We start from the raw sequence: 22,172 nt of genomic DNA, 5'->3' as shown, positions 1-22,172 counted from the left end.
GCTGCTGCCCAAGTACTGCAGGGGGTGAGGTGACTCGCACATATCTTGCCTTTGTTCTGTCTGTGTTTGCAGTGGTGTCTGGGAAGGGCCTTTTGCTCTCTCTGGTCTATTTTCTTTCTCTCTCTCTCTCTCTCTCTCTTTTTTTTTTTTTTCTTTTTCCTTTTTGGTTTTTTGAGGCAAGGTTTCGCTGTGTATCCTTGGCTGTCCTAGACTCACTTTGTAGACCAGGCTGGCCTCGAACTCACAGCAATCCTCCTACCTCTGCCTCCCGAGTGCTGGGATTAAAGGAGTGTGCCACCACACCCGGCCTCTCTGGTCTATTTTCAATAAACTCATACCAAAAGCCACATGGTGACATGCAAAGACACTTGAATAATAGCTCTAGGACTTGGGCACTAAAATAGAAAAGGGTAGATATGCCAGAGGGAAAGACCAGTTGCCAATCTCTGTCACAATCCTCAATTGGGGCTGGGGACTGTCTTGCAGGCAGAACACAGAGCTGGCAAAGCTCCGACAGGAGCTCAGCAAGGTCAACAAGGAGCTAGTGGAGAAGTCGGAGGCCTCCCGGCAGGAGGAGCAACAGCGGAAAGCTCTGGAAGCCAAGGCGGCCACCTTCGAGAAGCAGGTCCTACAGCTGCAGGTAGGTAGCAGTGGAAGCCACCTCAGTGCCCATTTGCTGCCCACCAGACTGACTGCATGGGAGGAGCGGAGCTCAGTCATACTGAATCATCTCTTTCCAGTCAGGCAGACAGCTGGAGATACAGTCAGTGTTTGGGGCTTGAACTTTCCATCTTTGCCTTCTTAATAAGAGTGGTAGGTGCAGTGGATGCCAAGGATCATTATAAGTGCTTAGTCTCTATGAGGAGGGACTGTTGGCATCTGCCACGTACTCACGAGGAAGCTTGTGGCACAGAGAAGTGGAATAACTACCCACAGTTCACATGGCCAGGACGTGGCAGTCAGGATCTGGATGTCAGCGTCTGGCTCCTGAGCTGTGTTTCTTCCCCGGCACTGGCTGCCACTGCTATCGCAGCTCTGGAGTGGCCATTGAACTACCTGGCTGTGGATGCTGTGGCTTGAAAGCTGCTTTCCCAAGGGGAAGCCCAGGCTCCTTCAGGATGGAAGTGTCCTCATAGTGTGCGGGGCAGTAACCACAGGGCTTCAGTCAGCCCCTGGGCCTTATGGCTTCTGCTGCTCCTGTAGCTTGTGTCAAGACAGATTGGCCTAGCCTGAGGCATTCAGCGCCGCACCTTGCTTTGTCTCTGTTCTTCGGTGTGACAGTGGCACCTGTTCTGCAGTGTGACTTCCAGGATGAGCTGTGAAAGACTGCAGTTTAGTTTGTAAAAAGAATAAAGGAAAGGGCCTCTTTTCATTCTGTCTTTCCTTCACCTGCAACACCTACTGGGCTGGGTCACCGAGCAGAGACATCAGGAGGCGGCCCCAGCCCTGACCGCAAGGCTGTCTCCCTGGCTTGGCAGAAAGAAGTGTAAAGTATTCTTTGAGGGTACTGATGGCACCTGTCCTGGCTCCTTGTTTCAGGACGGACTTAAGTGTAAAGTCCCACCAGTGTTTATAGAAGTCCCTAGCTAGTTGGCCCAGCATCAAATTAGCCTTTGGAACCCTTCAATGTGACCAGCTGGGCTGACAGCTTTCTTCTGGGCTAAAAGACTTGCTATCTCCTAAGATGTATGCATGTGCTTTCCATTAAAGGTTTTGATTTCTGCAGATAAATGGATTTCCTATGATTGCTTATTTTTGAAACCAGTACTCTAATTAATGTTTGCCATGAGTAAAAAAAGTGAGGTCTTCCTGCAGTCTGGGTTGGTTCTCTTAATGAAAAGACAGACAGGCTGGTGGTGTTCTTCCACAGGTACCAGCTCTGTTCTGTTCTGGGAGTGTCGACAGAGCGATGAGGATGTTAAAGTCCAAGTAGGGAAGCAAGCTCCTGATGTGAAGGGCGGGCTAGGAGAGGCAGGCCCGCCCCTTACGAGGCTCTGGACCATTCTTTACTTTGAGCCTTTCTCTTGGAGCTGAGCCAACCTTCTCATTTGAATGTAGAGCAAACATTACCCACCCTAAGGCCTCCCCAGTTTCCCCCTCCATAGTGCAGGCTTGTCTAGAGCTGAGGGGCCGCATCCTTAGTCAAGGCTGTCCCCCCCCCCCCCCCCCCGTGCTGTCTCAGTGGCACTCATTAAAGTGGTGGCTAGGACCACCCTGTGCAGACAGTGGCCTGAAAGAGAAGGAAAAGTGATGCTGTCATTCTGTCAGCTCCTTAGGGATGGAGGCATGACCTGGAATCTCACTTTAGCTGAGTGACTGGCCCCATCGCCCAACTTGAGTTCTGCACAGATCTGATCCTCTGCAGGCTTAAGTTTTTCAGAAGGCCTGATGAGTCCTCCCTCCCCAGGAGCCCAGTGTGTGGGAGTGATTGACAGACAGCCAGAGGAGGACTGAGTGAGATCAGCAGAGACGAGAAAGGCCTTTCTGTCACTTCGTGGAACAGAACATCAGGCACATGAAAGCGTTGTGCCTCTGGACAAGGACTAGGTGGACCTGTCTGTACTGACATGGAAGTCTGCAAGATTCAGACTAAGAATAGGAGACATGGCCATTTTATGGATCAAACATGGCTAATCACTGATAGTTTGGTATGGCTGAACTTTTAAGTGAAAAACCTAGAAGTGCCCTATGAATGGGTATGTAACTGCAGCCGATTCAAGGGAGAGAACTGGCACCAGTGGACAACCACTTCCCCCAGAAGAAAGAAGCCCAGCAGTTGTCCTCTCACTGAAGGGCTGCTAGCTGAGGAAATATTTGTCCAGGTTCAGAATTATCCAGAACGTCTCTTGCTTGTTGAAATTACACTGTAAGGATCCGTTCTTTATTTCTGTTATATGGGTCCCAGGTATTAAACTCAAGATTAATCGTGCTTGGTGGCAGCACCTTTATCTGCTGGGCCGTGTCACCTGAACCATCCAGAGCACGGTGAATAGGCTAGCCAGGTGAAGAATAGGCTAGCCAGGTGAAGAAGAATAGGCTAGCCAGGTGAAGAGCTTTGCTCCCTTAGCCCCTAAACTTACAGGGTCAGACCTGCCCCTCTGCTTCTCACAGCCCTCTTCCCTCTGTTCCTCCTCAGGCATCCCACAAAGAGAGTGAGGAGGCTCTGCAGAAGCGCCTTGAGGAGGTCACCCGGGAGCTGTGTCGAGCACAGACTAGCCATGCCAGTCTCAGGGCGGATGCTGAGAAGGCCCAAGAACAGCAGCAGCGGGTGGCGGGTGAGTGCAGTCTCAGTGGCTCCTCCTTGAGTGAGCCTGCCCACTGACTTGTCCCTCTGTGGATCCTGAGCATAGTAGGCTAGCACTGTCTCTTGGGAACAGAGGAACCTGTAAAGGCCAGACATGGGGTGAGGACAGTAGTACGGGGCAGGGCCTAAAGGGCTGAATGAGGCTTGGCCAGTACTGGTGATGAGAATGTGACAATCAAGTCACATTACACCTACCATTCTTCTGAGCCCCTGAGGTAGGCACTGGTGCTAGCCACGAGGACTAGTCACAGCAGTAACTTTGGACAGACAGTATGTGGACAGACAGTTGACTTACTGAGATGATTTTTGTTACAACTCTGACATCTGCCTCTCAGGCAAAACAGCTATTGATATCCTGTATCTGTGGTCCTAGCATAGAGAGAGAACTTTATGACAGGGAGGTGTTGGGGGTGAGCAGCCTTTGGACCAGCTTGCTGGCCTCCGCTCCAGAAGGCCACATGTGCCTTTAGCCACTGGATGCTCTCTGAGGTAAGGCAGGATTTTAAGACCAGGGCAGAATGATGAAAGGGGAGGCCAGCCAGTACAACGCCCTGAGAACGGTGTGAACTTGAACTTGGTCTATGTTCAAGGACGAGGACAGAAAAGGATGCCTAGATGAGCAGGACCCTGATCATTCCCCTATGAGTGGGAAAGTGCGAAAGGCAGGTTTGGGACAGGGAAATGACTCAGATGCACTGGCTCTTCTCAGAGTCATGGTACGGGGTCAAGTGTGGGTAGAAGGGGTGAGGGTGAGGCAGGGGTGAGGGTGAGGCTGCAGAGTGACCCCAAGGAAGAAGGGCTGAGATGAGGCTACTGCCACTGTCCAGGCCAAGAAGAAAGCGTGGCCTGCAAGGGATGGCTTGTCAGATGGTGGTGCTTCAGTGATGGGGAGAGGTGATCCATGGCAAACTGCACCCAAGGTCCCACACCCGCCTCAGGGGAGAGGCACTGGAACAGCCTAGCTGTGGGACTTCTGAGATCACCCTGACCTCTGTCTCACCCCTCTGCAACAGAGTTGCACAGCAAATTACAATCCTCTGAGGCGGAGGTAAAAGGCAAGTGTGAGGAGCTGAGCAGTCTCCAGGGACAGCTCCAGGAGGCCAGGGCGGAGAATGCACAGCTCTCAGAGAGGATCCACTCCATCGAGACCCTCCTGGAAGCAGGCCAGGCCCAAGACACCCAGGTCAGTCGCTTCTCTGGCCAGTCTGAGAAGAGGGAGGACTCCACTGAGCAAAGGACCTTCCACCCTGCCCAGCTCCTGCACACATGAGCCTGTGGAACCAAAGAGCTTTCTGTTTGTTTTCAGGCCAGCCAAGCTGAGGCCACCCAGCAGCAGACCCGGTAAGCTTCAAGGAGGCCTGTAAGGAGCTGCAGGGGCGTAGCTCCAGCTGTAGTCCAGGTTGGCCCCGGGCCCCTGGAAGCTGAAGCTTTCGGTGGAAAGATTGGGTCTCTGGGGAAAAACCCTTTTTAGAGCCTTTCTTACCTGTCCCTTCAGTGACTGAGAGGGCAGGAAACAGACTTGGGTAGGGAACAAAGCTGCCTTGCTGGAGTTTTGCCTTAGTCTGCTTTCCATTGTTAGAGCAAAATGCACAAGGCTGGGTACTCTTAAAAAGAAGAGAACTTACTTAGCTCATGTATTTGGTATCTGGCCTCTGATGAGGGGCCTCCTTGTCTGCCACATCATGGTGGGTAGCACTACGCAGTAGTACGTACAGGGAGAAGATTGCTCATGGCGAGACAGAAGCCAGCATCGGGTTTGTTGTTGTAGCAACTTGCCCTTAGAAATTAATTCCAAAACCAGCATCAGTCTCTTTTTAGGGCAACACTCCCCGTTACCTAACTAGCTCCTATTGGCCCTGCCTCTTGAAAGTCTCATTCCTTAACACTGCTACACTCGAGGCTTCCAAAGCAAGGGCCCTGGAGGACACACAACAGTGAAACTCAGTCAGCCCTACTATTGCTCTCCAGGAGCAAATTTAGCTATGCAAGGCAAAGACTTCCTGGTAGCTCTCCTGTGGTCCAGAGGTGTTCTCAGTGTCTGCAAAGTGAGGGATTTTTAAGGATTGAGGTCAGGAAATCAAATGAGGAAGTGGATGAGGCCCTCCCTTTCTGTTGGAGTAGTTCAGAGCACATTGCACATCTCGTTTTCTTTGTGAGGGGACTTCCCTGCAGCTAGACTTGTCTTATCCCCAACCCCGCCACCGCACCCCCCAGTGTTAGGAGCCGTATACAAACCCACACCAGGCCGTTCTCAGGACTGTTGGTTTGCTGTTGCCAAGGCCAAAGCACCTGGATGGGCCAGCTCAAATCAGGCTCAAGTCCTGTGACCAGCACTTGTAAGGTGAGTCCTGGCTGCCGTGGCCTAGGATCCTAAGCAGCTGTGTAAAGGAGTGGCATGGAAGGTGGTCCTCATCTCCCTGCATGCTCTGCGCGTGCCCTAGTCTATCAACCACCACGACCCCTCATTCTGGCTATCACTGCCAAAGAGTTGTTTCCCTGTATGCTTTGAAGCACCTGGCTCTGTAACTGTAGGCTAAGAAGGAAACTAGGAACCCAGTTGAAGACCCAGAGGCCACACCCCTCCACCTCCTTCCTCAAGAGTGCATGGGTAAACTGTGCTTCCCTGATGATATTGGCAAAGGTAGAGAGGTTGGCTTCATTATAGGGTCTCTCTTGTATTTTAAGATCAGACTTTTGAACCCTGGCATGGGAAGACACACCTGTAATTTTCACACTTGGAAGATTGAGGCTGGCGATAAAGGGCCAGGCCAGCCTGGGCTGTAAGACCTTGTCTCAAAAAACCCACCAGATGTTTGTATCACGCAGTAAATTACTAAGATAATTAAGTCACATTCCAAATAAGACCTGTTAATGCCTTGCCTGGTATTGGTATATCAGCAGGAACTGTGAAACAGTGTGTCTATAAGCTGCCTGAGTGAGGCGTCCTGTTCTGAACCAGAGTATCAGCCTCCACATGTTCAGGGACTTTACAGCAACTGCCCAGGAGGCGATGGTCACTGTGTTCTTGCTGTTGACCTGCGTCCCCTGCTTCTTTGGGGTCTTGTTCTAGGCATGCTCTGGGATGTTTTGCTGGAAGAGACTTGTACAATGCAGGGATTGCAGGGAGTATCTGGGGGATCCCAGCTTTGAGAGTGGAGTCAAGGTTCTGTGGGCCTGAAACCTATAGCCACAAAGCCAGCTCGGGTCTTCAAAGCCAGGTCTGTTGTATTCAATCTGAAGACGGGGAGCTGTTGCCAGGCTGAGTCCATTATTATTCAGGATGGTCGGGAGGGCCGTGTGTTCAGCCAGTGCCGACTTTATGGTTGATGTTAGTATGAATTAGAAAGGTGGTTTTCAAAAAGCTTTAATCATGTCTCCCCAGAAGAAACACGGGTGTTCCCCTTTGGTTGATAGTGGCAGCCAAATCTTTGCATCCCTAGATTGGTGGCAGCTCCCCTCTGCCAGGCGTCCCGTGGCATCGCAGCATTCCTCGAGCTGCTGGTTTGGAATGTCACTGACCATTCCTGGAGTTTGGGCTGCACACATCTGGGTCTTCCCGCCTGTTGTACATTCTAGTGCAGAGGCTGTCACATTAAGATGTCCATTTGAGGTTTGTCCCTAAGAGCCTTGAGTATAGCCTTTATTTCTGAATGGTGAAGGTTGATGAAGCATCCTGAAAGCACTGGAAAGATGAGGACTTAACATCCCATAGTGTGAGAGGTTGTCTTCACCCGATTCCACAGATCTCAGTTGCAGAAGCTAAGGAAAGGGAGCTTGTAGTCTCAGAAGAGTTAGAAGTCACTAGCCACTTGAGAGCTGCTAAGAGCAGTGGTGCCCAGAGTTCCAGTGGGTAAGGTGACAGCACCGCCCTGAGTCCTTAGTACAGTTCTGAGGGCCAGGTATACAGCACAGAGGAGGTCAGCTGACATGTTCTGTGGTGCGCCAAGGAAGGGCCTGGGCTAGAAGAAAGGTCTTAAAAGTCCCTACTTCTGGCTCTTACTCAGGTCTGTGCCCTATTCCTGGCACTTAGACGGTGAGTGGAGAAAGAGGCTGGGCAGCTAGGTAGTCTTCTCTAAAAGTCTATGCCTGGGCCTCCGGTGGGAGGGGCCTCAGGCTGGCCCAGGCCTGGACATACAGTGGGAGGGACCTCAGGCTGGCCCAGGCCTGGGCATACAGTGGGAGGGACCTCAGGCTGGCCCAGGCCTGGGCATACAGTGGGAGGGACCTCAGGCTGGCCCAGGCAGGGAAGAAATAAGTTCTTGGAGCCAAGACTGAAACCTCACCATGTCCCCCCAGTCTCAAGGAGCTGGAGTCACAGGTGTCGAGTCTGGAGAGGGAGACAAGTGAGCTCAAGGAGGCTATGGAGCAACAGAAGGGGAAGAACAATGTGAGTGGACAATGCTGCGCTGGGGCAGGGGAGGGGGGGCTGGAGGGGATGAGAGGGGGCGCAGTTCTCCCGACGTCATCTCAAGACACTTCTGTGTAGACCACCCAGACCCTGTGGCACCTGGCTTGGCCTCCAGGGCCTTTCCCACGGTTTGCCCTGGGAGCCTCTCTTCTCCGCCATTCCCACAGTCCACCAGCTGTCCCTCAGAATGCTGGGGATGCAGTGTCCACATCTCCTGTGCTTGCTCTTGCCCTTGTCACAGCCAGGGTGTGCTGGTTGCCCAGTGCTCCCCCATAGGGACAGAGTTGTGCCAGGGGCCAGCTTTCTGTTTTGGGAGCCAGAAAACTCTTCCCTCTGAAGAGACTAGTTTCCCACTTCCTCAGACCAGTGTTTCCTGAAAAGGACAGGTTGTTTTTATACTGTGCTTTGACTGAATTGTACTGCGGGCCACAGTACCTGGCTTTGTATTGTATTGAGCACTTCCCCTGAGAGGCCATGTGCACATGGAGCCAAGAAAGGATAGTTAGCCCCTGGTGTAGGTTCTGTGAAATACCTTGATTGGGCCTTCAGGGGGGTTTGTGGGCCCTGCCTTTTCTGAGAGCAGCTTGGAGCAGCCTGTGGGGACTGTGCTATAGCTGACCTGGCGTGGGCTGCTCATTTTCTCTGGTTTCCTCTAGGACCTCCGAGAAAAGAACTGGAAGGCCATGGAGGCACTGGCCTTAGCAGAGCGGGCCTGTGAGGAGAAGCTGCGCTCCCTGACCCAGGCCAAGGTCAGAGCACCTGCCCATCCTGAGTCCTTTGGTCAGGCCAAGGCTGGAGTCGCAAGGAACACCCATCTGGTTTAAGCAAGCACCATGAAACGTATAAACCACGGACAGGATGCCTTGGTCTCAGAGCGTCTCCTGTATTTCCCAAATTCCCACGTCCCCTTCTTTCCTTCCTTCCCTCCTCCCTTTTCATTTTTCCTTAAGATGAAGAGAAGAAACCTGTGCCCTTGATGGCCTCTCCTTTGTTGAAGGAGCCCAGACACAGAGCAGCTTAAGAGTTTTGTGCCAATTTCACCCTGGGCAACATTGAATATTCTCGCCTATTGCTCAGCCCTCTGAATTATAACGCATCTCAGGGACATGATCTCAGCAGGGAGCTTTGGGCGGTAAACTCCTCTAGGGCCCTTGGTTGGTCATGAGTCATCATGGAGTCTCATCCCCAGCAGCGTGACACCCAAAGCTCCTGCGCATCCTGCTCATGGGTGCACACCACACAGTCCATCCCACAGGAAGGTGGTCTCCAACAGCATTGCTTACACGGGAGTGTCTCTCCAGGCTCGGCTTTGCCTTGACTCGTGCTTCTCCAAGGAAACGTGAGGGTGTCAGAGGAGGACATGGGAAGGGCTAGCTTTGGCCACACCACACTCTCAGAGCTAAAATCAGATGGCTGGAATCTTGGACATTCAGCCCTAGAAATGACTCATAAGTGTCTGGCTCATGTAGCAAAGGTTGAGGTCGTGGCCTGAGCTGTTAGCTCACTCAGTTGTGGCTACACAGGCAGATGGTAGAGGGTCACTTCATATGTTATGGTGTCTGCTTTATGTATTAGGTATAGGCAGCCAGAGAGCTGCTCGCAAGGTTGGGACCACCCACAGCCTCCAGCCATACGCAGTGGTGTGGACCTGCCAGTGGGTTCTGTCTGTCTCAGGGCTAGGTAAGACTTTTCTTCTAGGTCAAAGCCCTTTGGAGCCATTCCATGGATTTATGTCCCTAGGGGATGCAGTTGTCCTGGGCTTTGTGTCTTGGCTCCTTTAATTCTCTAGTGTCCCCCACCCTCTTCATGCATTGAATAGGGGCTGCTGTCCCCCTTTGGAGGGCCAGTGAAAGGTGTTAGGCTTGGCATAGCTTGGGATGAGTCAAGCTTTGGTCACCTTTACTATGTTCTCGAAGCTGGTTTAGCTCTGCCTGGTGGGAATTTGGCCCCTTCTCTTCTAGAGTAGTAGCCAGAGGTGAGCCTCCCCAGCCCCTGGCCCTGACTCTGGTGGCTGCTGGGGCTCTGGTGCTGCCTCCATCTTCAACAGTTTACACCTGTTTTGATAACACATACTCTAGTCTTTGTTTTTCCCTACCCTGCCCTAGCTGCATACTCCAGCTTGGTCCTTGCACATGTGTGTACAGTCTAGCACACACAGGCTGGAAAGGGGAATTCATGGGTCCTGAGTGTCGGCTGGTTCTAACAAAGCAAACAGCCTAGCTGTCCCTGATCCTGGCCCTCCTGTGTCGTGCTGAGCAGAGGCTGAATGCTGTTCTTCTCTCCCACCCTCCAGGAGGAGTCAGAAAAGCAGCTCCATTTGGCTGAGGCCCAGACCAAGGAGGTCCTGCTGGCCTTGCTTCCGGAGCTTTCCATCCCAGCACACCAGGTAGGAAGGAGAATGGCTCCCTGGGTCCCCACAACTGTCAGAGAAAAACTCAGCCTCACCGTGCCTGTTTCCTTGTAGAATTATGCAGAGTGGCTGCGGGAAGTCAAGGAGAAGGGCTCTGAGCTGCTAAAGAAACCACCTGCCTCCCTGGAGCCCTCCTTAGTAAGTGACACTGCTGGACATGGGTCTTCTGTGCCTAAGCCCTGGAGGCTTCGCCTTTTCCAAACCTACTTTATTTAGGGTTCTTTAAATGCTTATATTTCCCTTCCAACACACCTACCCTAGATAGGAGAGAAAGGTTGATGGGAACAGGAGAGGTAGACCTTTTAGTAGTTGGCAGGATTTCAGCAGATCAGCAATTCCCCCAAAGTTGCTACTGGAACCTGGAATAGCAGCCGGAACCCAGAGCCCTGAAGCCTTCTCTGGAGCAGTCTCTCTAGGAGCATCTTGAAGTGCAGCGATGAACAGCCAAACAACACCAAGACCCAAGAGCCTCTCAAGAGTCTGTACTAGGATGGATGTGTTTCAGCTGGCAAAAACCAAGCCCCCCCACCCCCACGCTTCTAAGTGGATAAACGTTACCTGTTCTGTCACAAGTCTGTTCCCCATCACACACTTGGGATCAAAACAAAAACATGTCTACATCCACTACAAAGGCCTCTGGCCCTAGGAATCAGGAGCCCAATTCTTTTCAGTGAGTTGTCAAGAGAAAGGACTAAACTAGACTCCTGATCACCCATCTGCCCTTAGGACATAGTCTCCAAGCTGAGGGAAGCTGAGGAGACCCAGAACACCTTGCAGGCCGAGTGTGACCAGTACCGCACTATCCTGGCGGAGACGGTGAGCAGCCGGGGCCAACCTTGGTGGTGACTTGGTAGTGACTATGGCTTGGTGTTCCTGGGACACTGCCAGGAAGGAAAGCTTGGAGCCTTTGGGGGCAGGAGATGGCATGGTTCTGTGTGACCTCAAGTAGCCCCCTTGCCATCTCTGGGCCTCATTTCTTTAGCTGGATGGTAAAGGGGATGAACAAAGCTCATGAGTCTTTGTTGTTTTTAAGTTGGGAACAAGAGTTGGTTTAAGGTGGGGCTGGAAGAGATGGTTACCACAGAGAATACCTGGGGAGGTGGGCAGGAGGAGGGCACGGTAGGCCTAGGATAAATAGGGTTGGGCCCTTTGATTCCAAGAATAGTAGGAGCTGGGGCTATAGACCTCATCCCCTGCTGTAACTCTGCCAGGGCCAGCTCCTTCCCCATGGCACTCAGTCACACAGAAAGTGGGATTGAATGGTGCTCTGAGGGTCAAAGGATGCAGTGTATGCTCGTGGGATCAAACTAAGGAGGGAGAGGGCGTGCCTCAGTGTCAACCTCCCCTGCAGGAGGGAATGCTCAAAGACCTGCAGAAGAGCGTGGAAGAGGAGGAGCGTGTGTGGAAGGCCAGGGTGGGAGCTGCTGAAGAGGAGCTCCAGAAGGTATGGCTGGCCTACATGCCTCCCTGGAGCCTGGTGCCACAGCATGGGTGGGCCCAGGAGTCTTCCACCCAGATTCTCATGCCTGATGGGTCTTCCCCTTTGTAGTCACGGGTCACAGTGAAACATCTGGAAGACACTGTGGAGAAGCTAAAAGTGGAACTTGAAAGCTCAGATCAGGTATGACAGTCTCTGTTCTTAGGGTTGCCATCTATTGTCCTGTGAATGTGCTGCTCAGAGACTGTATGAGTCTTTGTTATTTTTTATTTTTATTTTTTCCTCTTGGACCACATGTCCAGGGAGGGTGTCCTCTTCTGAGCAAGGCCTGTTTGGCCTAAATGATAAGGTTCCCGGCCTCAATGGCCTGGGAGCCATGGCTGCCCAGCTCTGCCCAGTACTGGTTTTGCTTGTAGACTTGAGATTAAGATACTGCAGCAAGCCTTGACCGTTGTAAAGGGGTCCTCTATCCTAAGCTTGGCAGTGTACAGCTAAGGTGTTCCCCCACTCCGCCTGCAGCCTGAGGACTTGGCAGGACCCAGCAGGACTGGATTTTGGTTCGATGTTCAGTGAGGGGCTCTCTTGCCAGGGATTGTTTTCTTACTGACCTCAGTTTACCCAGTAGTATGTTTACCCTTGCTTATTTCAGGTCCAGCCAGACTTGGCACCCATCTCTCCCACTTAGTATGGTTAGGGCCTCTGCTGACCACTGAGAGGCTCTGATCGGTTTCCGTGTCTGCCCCTGTGCAGGTGAGGGAGCACACTTCATTTTTGGAAGCAGAGCTGGAGAAACACATGGCAGCTGCCAGTGCAGAGTGCCAGAACTACGCCAAGGAGGTGGCAGGGGTGAGTGATGCCACCATCCCATTGTCCTGGTCCTGAGTGGGCTCTGCCCCGTCAGGCCTAGATTACTCCCTGTGACTCCTTCTTGCTGCCTTAGTGCTTGTCAGTAGAGCCTCAAAGCTAGGCTTTCAGAGGCAGGCGGATTGCTGTGAGTTTGAGTCCAGCCTGGTCTACAATGTGAGTCTAGGATAGCCAAAACCCTGTCTCAGAAAAACAAACCAACCAAATCAAACAACCAACCAAACAAACAAACAAAAAGCTAGATTTTTGGGCTTCTGCCAAAGCCCTGCAGAGGCCTCTGGACCGACAGCCCTGAAGTGTCTTGAGGAATATTGCAGAAAGGCAGCCTCAGGGCAGGGCAAGCACAGAGCTTCCACTGTGAGAGTGGCTGCCTTTCAGCGCGTGCCCTCTGTCTGGCTTGCTGCTGTCATTTTTAGCTGAAACTGGGTTACCATCAGACTGTCCTCTGATTTCAGGAGCAGAACTCCCAAGCCTGGTACCTTCAGTCTAGTTTTGACTGTAAACTTTACTCTTTAACAAGAGACAATGGACAAGATGCCTCAGGGTTTCTATTGCTGTAAAGAGACACCAAGATCACAGAAACTCTTGGGTCTGGTTTACAGTTTAGAGGTTTAGTCCACTGTCATCATGGGGGAAGCATGGCGGCCTGCAGGCAGACATGGTGCTGGAGGGGCAGCTGAGGAGTCTACATCTTGGTCTACAGGCAGCAGGAAGAGACAGTGAGCTGCCAGGCCCGCTTTGAGCTTCTGAGACCTCAAAGCCTACTCCATACCTACTCCAACGAGGCCACACTTCCTAGTCGCGCCACTCCCTATGCGCCTAGTGGGGCTATTTCCATTTAAACCACCACAGCAAGTGTTTCTGAAAGCCTGGGTGTGCCATCCTTCCTAAGTCAACTAACAGAAAACTGTACCTGTAGGTCATTCTGCCCCATCCTATGTAAATCTCCTGCGCCTGGGTTCCATCTCAAGTTTAGGTGTGGATTCACTGGAACTGGTTTTTCTCCCCTTCCCTTCTCCCCCTCATGTGGCTGTGTCCTCTGAAGTTGAGGCAGCTTCTCTTAGACTCTCAGTCTCAGCTGGATGAAGCCAAGAATGAAGCCCAGAAGCAAAGCAGTGAGCTTGCCCTGGTAGGCGCACTACGTCCTGGGCAGTGGAGTCTGACCGGGGTGTGCATGTGTGACTGTGTGTGTGACTAACTTGATGGTATTTTAGCATCCATGCAGAGACTCTGCAGCTTAGCAGGGCACGTCATGCAGTACTCATGTAGGGCAGGCTTGGTGGGATTTGAGCAGGGTGCCTAAAACTCTTGAGCTGGGCTTGTAGCTCCAGGTGTCAGGGTGCTCACATGCCGTTTCCCATCTCTGAACAGACATGGACCTGCTCAAGACAGAGCTGTGGGACGTAGAGGCCTTGCTAGCCTGTCTCGTCACCTGAGCAGTCCAGGCCCTTGACATCACAACCAGGGGGCCCTTCATTGCCTTTTGGCATGTCTGTGCTCTCTGCAGGTTTTCCTGCTTCAGTGCTGGTTCAGGCCTTGCCAGTCTTACACGCGATGATGGCCTGCTCCCTCTGGCCCTCTGCCAGACACTGGGAGCAAATAAACCTGCACAGAGATGTGAGAAGTCACACTGTGCCTTGAGTCCACTCAGTTTCCCCAGTTTGCAGCTGCTCTGTCTGGCCCCATGTCCCAGCTGTGTGGCCAGTTGAGTTCCCTCTTCACAGGGCCGTCATTATCCCCGGCTCTAGCGCAGGCAGCAGCCCGTGCGCCACAGCTGCGGTGTTTGATCTGCACTGTCACTGTGAAAAGCTTGAAGTGGAGATTGAACATGTGCAGCTCTAGCCAGGAGACCAGCCTGGCATTAGGCCAGCACACCACACACTGTCTGCTAAGCCCAGCGGGGGCTCCCGATCACCAGATCCAGCTCTTAGGCCTCGCCCAGACTACCCTCACCAGAAGTGGGTGTTGCCCAGGCCGAGCATCCCAAATTTAAAGCTGCTGTTCTCAGCCATTTGCTAGGCTTGGTCTGGGTGACAGCCCCCACCCCCACTCCATGCTCCAAGGGGTGCAGCCCAGGCAAGGCATGCACATAGAGCATGCCTGCCAGGGGTTGTTATCTTCCAACTGTGTTCTTTGGTTTCTGCCTATGAAGCCTTTTGGGAAGGCAGACTTGGTGTGGCTTGCTGAGTAAAGCTTAGTTGGAGACTAAGGCCACTCAGATCCCCTGAAGAGCTTGTATTTGAGTTCTATCCTCAGGCCTTTTGACTGGGACTTTTCCCAAGCAACCTGTGTGACCCTGCTGCCCTCCAGATGGAAGGCCCAGAGGTCTAATGGCCTCAGGGCCACTATATTGTGTGACTTGCTCCTAGCAAGAACTCAGAGGAATGGGGTAGCACAGGGCAATAATAGTAGTCTTACCATCTTGTCTGGGCCCCTTAAAAGGCCATGTGCAGTAGAATACATCCTTGAAGAACTGAGATGCGGCATGTTGTTAGCTGCCTTCTGTTCCATATGAGCTGCCTGACTTTGTCTGCTCTACATCCACTGGTGTCACTTTGCTTCTGGGGGAAGGGGTGTTGCCCCACAAGTTCGCCTCAAAACACACACATGGGCCCAGGGGCTTGTTGGCCTCAAGGCTTTTAGGCTCAGAGTAGAGTGTGGGCCTGGTCTATCCCTCCTTCACAGGGGGATTTGAACATCCATTACAAATGAAAAACCTTTAAGGACCTGGGGACACACACACACACACACACACATTCATTCTCTCTCTCTCTCTCTCTCTCTCTCTCTCTCTCTCTCTCTCTCTCTCGTGTGTGTGTGTGTGTGTGTGTGGGTGTGTGTGTGTGTGTGTGCGCGCGCGCGCGCGCATGTGCTCGCTCGCTCTGTACCTGCATGCCACTGGTGTCTATTTGCACAAACCCACCCCTCCCTGTTTCAGGTCAGGCAGCAGTTGAGTGACATGAAGAACCACGTAGAGGATAGTGACGTGCCTGGGTCTCCAGCTGTCCCTCCAGCCGAGCAGGACCCTGTGAAGGTTAGGGTGATAAGCTGGTTCTCATATGTGTCACTAACCTCGATGTTCAGGGTGGGCAGCCTCTGTGCTGACTAAACTGAGTGCAGGTGCTTCCGGTTCCACTGCTAGTCACCCTCCCTACCCTGCTTGATCTAGATGAGAAGGGCCTTTAGCCTTCACAATGCAAGGAAGGGGCCTGGAGCTTGGGTTTGGGACTGTGGCCCTCCTGCCTTCCAGAGTTTTGACTAAAGGAACAGGTACCAAGAGCAATTGTCGCTAGGCTCTGTTGTGGACCTGGGACCTGCCCCGTGAGTCCCATGAAAGACCCCTGCACTTGCAGTGTCCCCAGCACATTTTCTCTTCTCTGCTTCTCTCCTGAGTCTGAGGCACTGTCTCACTGGAAGTGAGAGTGCTAAGAATGACTTCAGGATAGGGAAGGACCCAGGGAGTTGTTAGAAGCAGCTAGAAGGGGAGAGGGGGCTGCAGTCTCAGTCTGCCCCAGAGGGGCTTGTGTTAGACTCTTCAGTCACACTTGTGGTGTCTCCATATAGCTAAAAACACAGCTGGAGCGGACAGAGGCCATCCTGGAGGATGAACAGACGCGGCGGCAGAAGCTCACAGCTGAGTTTGAGGAGGTTAGGCCCTGCCCAGCAGCCCTCAGCCCAAAAGCTTTCAGACTGTCTTGAGAGCTTGGGCATCATCGGCTCTGCCCTGCCCAGCTTTCTCATAAGGCACCTGGGCTAAGAAGTTGTGTGTCCCAAGTGGGTGGGCGATGGTGCTGAGTCTGCCCCAGGAACCTTGCAGGTATCTGCATCTTTGGGGGATCCTGAACGCGTGTGCGCGCGCGTGTGTGCATGTGGCCTATCTCCATTGCCCATGTGGATCTACATGAGCTGCTGTCCTCTTAGGCTGGGAGTTCCCCCACCCCTTCCCAGCCCCTAGGGGACCTGCTAGGCCTCTCACCCAGCCTGTCCCCGTTCTGACAAGGCTCAGAGCACAGCGTGCCGGCTACAAGAAGAGCTGGAGAAACTCCGCGCCGCTGGCCCCCTGGAGTCTTCAGGAACAGAAGAGGTGACACAGCTGAAGGTAGAGGATGGATGGCGCTGGGGCATGGGTTGGACTTAAAGGTCTTCAAGGCTTTGGCCACTTTTGAAGTCATTGCTGTGAAGAGATACCAAAGAGATGCCAAAGCAACTCTTAAAAAAGAAAGTATTTAACTGAGGGCTTATTTACAGTTTCAGAGGTTTATTCTGTTGTCATCATGGCAACGTGCATGGTGCTAGCGCAGTAGCTGAGAGCTACACCCTGGTCCATAAGCCAGGGAAGAACTGGACTTCATGGGCTTCTGAAATCTCCAAATCCCACTCTCAGTGACACTTCCTCTAACAAGGCCACACCTTCTAAACTTTCTCAAATAGTGCTACTCCCTGATGACTAAGCACTCAAGTAAATGAGCCTGTAGAGGCCATCTTATTCTCGGAGAGGGGCCAGTCCAGAGCACATCTCAGTTATAAGTTAGTGTCATCATTTAAATGTAGTTCTATAAAGCTAGTCATGTCTCAGCTATACATGCAGTGGCCTTCACAACGAGCCAGCAGGCCAGGAAGCTGTCCTAGCAGCGCAGAAGTTGCTAGCACACAGCAAAGGCTTTCTCCCAGCCAGCACTGTCTGAGTAACCAGAAAGCTTCCTGTGTTCGTGGAGGTGCTCAGAGCTAGCTCTTGCTCTTGGTACATGAGGCTGACTACCTTCAACCCTGTGATCCGCAGGAGAGACTAGAAAAAGAGAAGAGGTTAACAAGTGACCTGGGGCGCGCTGCCACCAAACTCCAGGAGCTTTTGAAGGCGACCCAGGAGCAGCTGACAAAAGAGAAGGACACAGTGAAGACGTTGCAAAAACGGCTGGAAAAAGCAGTAAGTGCTCAATGCGGCTGGACTGCCGGGCTAGCCTCTGGGCAGCCAGTGGTTTGGTTCAGGCTATTTAGGAGGCCCAGGGAAGCAGGTCATTGGGGATAGAGAGCTACAAGGGGAGGCCACAGCTGCACTGCTGGCTTGTCCTCACCCTGTAGTCTGTGTGGGTCCTTCAACCTGGTTGGAGTCCCTTGCCTACAGGACAACACCTCCTCAGCCACTCTGCCTCACATTCCTCTTGTCACAGGGTCCCCCAAATTCCTATGCATACAACCCACCCCACCCCCAATCAAGCCCTGGAGTCAGCTCTGGGCCTCCAGACTGACAGGCTTGCTTTCTCTGATGTGTTTAGAGTTGCCTGTGGAGCTGCCCGGGAAGGCTCTGGGCACTGGGCACGGGGCAGGTGGCAGTGTCTGGACTCCTGGCCGGGCCTTCACACACTCACTTTGTTTGCAGGAGGACGGTAGCAGCTCAAAGGAGGGAACCTCTGTCTGAGTCTCCTCGGCAAACTGTTCAACTTACCAAAATGCCTTACACATTCCTTACAAATAAACCAACCAACATGGCGTTATCCAGGCCCAACTTCCAGTGAAGCCATTGGAGACAAGTCTCAGAACCACAGAAATAAACCTTCCAGACCCCCAGACTGTAAAAGACCCAATGTCACATTTGATAAACACTATTCCTGCGAGCAGCCCTGGACCACCTCAAGCAGACGCCAAAGCCCTCATTCAACGCTCACAGACCAGGGTGTGCTGGGAGTCCAGGAAGCTCGGGACTTATGTCAATCAGTGCAATTGTCTGTATTTCTCAGTGGGGCCGGGTCGGGAAGCAACAGGCCACGTGGTGAGCTCTCAGAGGCTGCTGAGCAGACTGGAGGGCCTCAGCCCAGCCCAGCAAGGCTGCAGCCCCCTCACCCCTGGAAGTTGCCAAGCAGAACTGACATGTGACTGCCTGGATGTCAATGCCATTAAAACCAACGTGTTGCCCGGCACTGGGTCTGAGTTTATGTGAAAAGTAGTCACAGTAGGGTGTGACCCACCAGGAGAGTGGCTCTGAGCAGCAACTGGCTCCTGTGCCAGCCTTCTTCCAGGCAGCAGTATTCACATCCCCTAACCCGTCGTCCTCTAAATCCTGAGAGCTGACTGGCTGAACCTGGCTGGGGGACAGCTGACCCTTGGATGCCAAGCCCTATGGGTAAGGGTGACTAGAGGGTGTGATCCCCACACTGCTCTGTGGTCTGCATCACATGGCTCCCTGGAATGGTAGGTGGCACTCTAGCTGTCACGGGAACCTGTGGGAAACAGCACTGTGCTTATTTGTGTTCTCTTGACTCCTTTACCTCCTCACACCACGGTGAACATCTGCCAAGGTTTTAACACTGTTCCTGTGACCTTTTGGCCAGGCACTCAGGACGCACCTATGAGACACCAAGGCATGTAGCTCTTCTGTGTGTTAATGAACAGGGTGCTGGAGGGGTGCCCTGGGAGACAGTGATTGGTTGCAGGGGAAGGAAGGGGAAGACTGAGAAGGGTATATTAATGTCACATGGATGGGCAGTGCATGACAGTAGGAAATAAGTTTTAAGGAAGGAACAATTAATACCTGTTATAAAACCTTCAAAGAGGCCACAGGGAAGAGGGGCCTCTGAAACTCTTGATGTTACGCTGAGGAGGAGAAGGTAGCAGGAAGAAACAATGCCATGTATGGGTGCCTCGCTCACGGGAACTCTTAGGTCAGTGTTCTCAACCTTGCTAAAGCTGCGGCCCTATAGTACAGTTCATGTTGCGGTAACCCCTACATGAAATTATTTTCATTGCTACTTCCTAACTGTAATTTTGGTAGCTATAAATCACAATGTAAGTATCATTTCTGATGGTCTTAGGCACAGGAGTTGGGGGAGGGCTAATAGCACCCATGCCTAGGGAGATGTCCTCTGAGGGTATAGGAGTTAGGACTACACACATTTGAGAGAAGAGTGGGTTAAGGTGGGAAGATACTGGGGTTACCAAGCTACAGACCCTGTATCCAAGATGCAATGGCTTCTTACTACCTCCTCTCCTCAGGCCACCAGTGGAGGCCATGTCTTCCCGTGACAGCACAGGGTGAGGTAAGTAGGGCTCTGGCCTGGCACCTTGTGCACATTACTTCAGCACAGTACTTAAGCTTCTTGGGCTGAAAGGGCCCATCAGTCCTCCCAACCTGCTCAGCAGCCATACCTCCTAGGCCAGCAGAGGGAGCTGGAGTTCAGGCAGTAAGTAGCAGCAGTGTGGCTTGCCCAGCTGTCCTAGACAAGATTCCATCCAGGGGATGCTGCAACTTAGACGCCTACCAGTTGCCTGCTGCAGAGGGTGAACGAGGTTAACAGGTGCTGCTGTTGTTACCACCTTGTCAACAAGGTAGACAGCACAGGGGCCTGGCCAGTCATGGCTCGCTGCCCACCAAACCGATGGAAAGATTCTCAAGAAGCCCTGGCTTCCGGTCACTTGGCTGAGGAGATGGGATCAACAGGTGTCATCTCTCAGGAGATGCTGCACTCCCTGGGGTGCCCCACTTTCAGTACCAGAGCTACCCAAATGCTTCCCTTTAAATCTCATTGAGGTCACCAGATGCCGTTGATGACCTAGCAGAGCTGGCGGCTCTACCATGCAGACCACTGTCATGGTAAGCGTGCTGCTCTGGTTCTTTCATGATCCTCATCGAAACCCTGGCCCACAAGCAGAACGCTGGCCTGTAGGCAGGCTCATGGGGCCTGGACAAAGAAGCAATGCAGTAAGGACGGGCAACAGAGGCAAGGCCTTGGTAGACAGAAGGCAAAGACACCCTCCACAAATGTCTTCTCACTGAGTGAGCTCTCTTCAGGGCTCGGTCTAGTGAGTTCAAGGCCAAAAGACTGGTCTTAACATTTTGTAAGTAACTCAAAGTAGCAGGGACAGCAGGACCAGAATTGTGACATTGAGCTTGTTAGAAAGGTGAGCTGCTTTGCCTCTCTGTGGCTACTGCAGAGCAGGGCAGAGGCTTTCCGGTTGCCCTGGCCAGGTGAACCCCACTGTGACTCAAGCCTCCCTTCCCAGGAACCATCTTGTTAGGAACCGAGTGTGCCGTCTTCTTGGAGTAGCCAGAACCTGTTATTTCAAAATGGCTCCAAACCCTTGAGCTGGTTCCTTCACTAGTGGGCTACAGGGATGAAGCTGCTAAGGACCTAGGCAGCTCTGTAGCAAGAGCATCCTCGGAAGTAACAAACGTCATAGCCAACTCCTGATAGAACTGCATCAGCACTGGCCTTAGATGTGTCTTTCTCAGGAACCAGGAGTACCCACCAGATGAGCCCTAAATTGGCTTTCCACACAGACTCTTAGATTAACCCTTGAGTGTAAACATGCTTCAGAAGCACAACTACTTGGCAGTTTTGTTCTTAACCACACTCAACAAACATGTAAACCTTAAGTGCAACCGAGCAGAAATGACTGTCAGCACAACTTCAGGCCCAGACTAGGTGTCCCCTGAAACACCCCAAAAGCCACCTACAGAAGTCAGGCAGGGTCCAGGAACCATTAGGACCTATACCATTTCTGGAGCTGTTCACTTAAAGATTGCTTAAGGCCCTTCCTGCGGCACCCGCCTCACATACGCCTGTGTGCCTGTGCATCTGAGGCACAGAACTGTGGTAAAGGGAGTGGAGCTACATTTCATCAACAGAACCAGCTCTAAAAAGCCACCCACAGGGCTGTCCTTGACCTCACAGGCTAGGGGGTCTGCTACAGTAGCTACTAAAAGCTGTTTTGCATAGAGATTCAGGATGAAGAATGGTTTAAGTGGCCAACTTTTAAAGGCAGTTTGACGGAAGTACAACTTAGACATTTGGAATAGGGAAAGAAAAGGATGTCTAACTTTTAAATTGCATTTTCATTTAGGCAGAAGTGTGCTGTGACCCTAACCCTACTAGAAATGTCAAAACCTAGAGGGCTCACTGCACAAGGAAGGTATACTGGTTTGTTCCGCTTTGTGTCAACTTGGCTCAGGTGCAGTGGGGCACAGAGGCAGGCAGATCCAGCCTGGTCTACACAGCGAGTCCAGGACAGTCAAGGCTACATGGAGAAACCCTGCCTTGAAAAAGCAAACTATAAAAATGTCCCCATTTGACCGCCCTGTAGGCAAGCCATTGGGGGCATTTTCCTAGTTGATGATTGACCTAGAAGCGCCCAGCCTACTGGGCTTGTGGTCCTGAAGTGCGTAAGAGAGACTGAGCGAGCCAGTAAGCAGCATTCCTCCATGTCTCTGAGTTCATGCTCTGACTTCCCTCAATGATGAATTCTGGAAAATTTAAGATGAAATAAACCCTTTTCCCCTCAAGTTGCTTATGGACGTGCTCTTTATCACACCAATTCAAACAAACAGACTGAGACAGAAGGCAAATTCTTTACCTTCGATTCATACACAAATAATCACACAAAAGGTGAGTTACAAATGCTTCCTTTATCACATAAAGCCAGCATTGCTACTTCTAAGTTCAACTGTTGGTGCATCTCTACGTTGTTCGGTGTCATGCCTGTGATGTTAACAGTCACTTCCAAGTGTTGGTGGGCAGTCCCCTGTGAGAGTCATCCATGGTGCCGGCTTCCATTTCACATAGCTGGTTAACTGCTCTGGGGATTTGCATCCTACCAGGCCCCAGAGGAAACAAGTCAACACTCATCCACATCCTACTGTACCAGATGCAGCACAGTTTTGAAGAAGATATTAAATACCGACAGCACCTTGGCTTATCAAGAATACACTGCTTTATCATTTTTCATTAGTAAAGTAAGATTACAATGAAGCCCTAAT

General features: G+C 52.1%; 1 protein-coding gene across 2 annotated transcripts in view; it reads left to right on the top strand.

The window, feature by feature from the left end:
- Rrbp1 (ribosome binding protein 1) overlaps nucleotides 1-18,444 on the top strand; it is a 64,343-nt gene extending 45,899 nt beyond the window's left edge. The window contains exons 7-24 of one of the 2 annotated variants that reach the window (XM_051144761.1): nucleotides 487-640; nucleotides 3,137-3,275; nucleotides 4,318-4,487; nucleotides 4,611-4,645; nucleotides 7,601-7,691; nucleotides 8,369-8,461; nucleotides 10,006-10,098; nucleotides 10,177-10,260; nucleotides 10,849-10,938; nucleotides 11,474-11,566; nucleotides 11,672-11,743; nucleotides 12,311-12,406; nucleotides 13,470-13,553; nucleotides 15,363-15,458; nucleotides 15,989-16,072; nucleotides 16,425-16,523; nucleotides 17,205-17,348; nucleotides 17,802-18,443. In XM_051144761.1, the coding sequence (XP_051000718.1) occupies nucleotides 487-640; nucleotides 3,137-3,275; nucleotides 4,318-4,487; nucleotides 4,611-4,645; nucleotides 7,601-7,691; nucleotides 8,369-8,461; nucleotides 10,006-10,098; nucleotides 10,177-10,260; nucleotides 10,849-10,938; nucleotides 11,474-11,566; nucleotides 11,672-11,743; nucleotides 12,311-12,406; nucleotides 13,470-13,553; nucleotides 15,363-15,458; nucleotides 15,989-16,072; nucleotides 16,425-16,523; nucleotides 17,205-17,348; nucleotides 17,802-17,840 (1,756 nt within the window). In that variant the 3' untranslated portion in view covers nucleotides 17,841-18,443. Of the gene's footprint in view, nucleotides 1-486; nucleotides 641-3,136; nucleotides 3,276-4,317; nucleotides 4,488-4,610; nucleotides 4,646-7,600; nucleotides 7,692-8,368; nucleotides 8,462-10,005; nucleotides 10,099-10,176; nucleotides 10,261-10,848; nucleotides 10,939-11,473; nucleotides 11,567-11,671; nucleotides 11,744-12,310; nucleotides 12,407-13,469; nucleotides 13,554-15,362; nucleotides 15,459-15,988; nucleotides 16,073-16,424; nucleotides 16,524-17,204; nucleotides 17,349-17,801 lie in introns of both variants that reach the window. The other variant, XM_051144762.1, reaches the window with a different exon arrangement.
- Nucleotides 18,445-22,172: the final 3,728 nt, after the last annotated feature.

Source organism: Acomys russatus, chromosome 4, assembly GCF_903995435.1.
Source record: "Acomys russatus chromosome 4, mAcoRus1.1, whole genome shotgun sequence".
In the NCBI taxonomy this organism is placed as follows: domain Eukaryota; kingdom Metazoa; phylum Chordata; class Mammalia; order Rodentia; family Muridae; genus Acomys; species Acomys russatus.
This window is presented reverse-complemented; position numbering and strand designations above follow the sequence as displayed.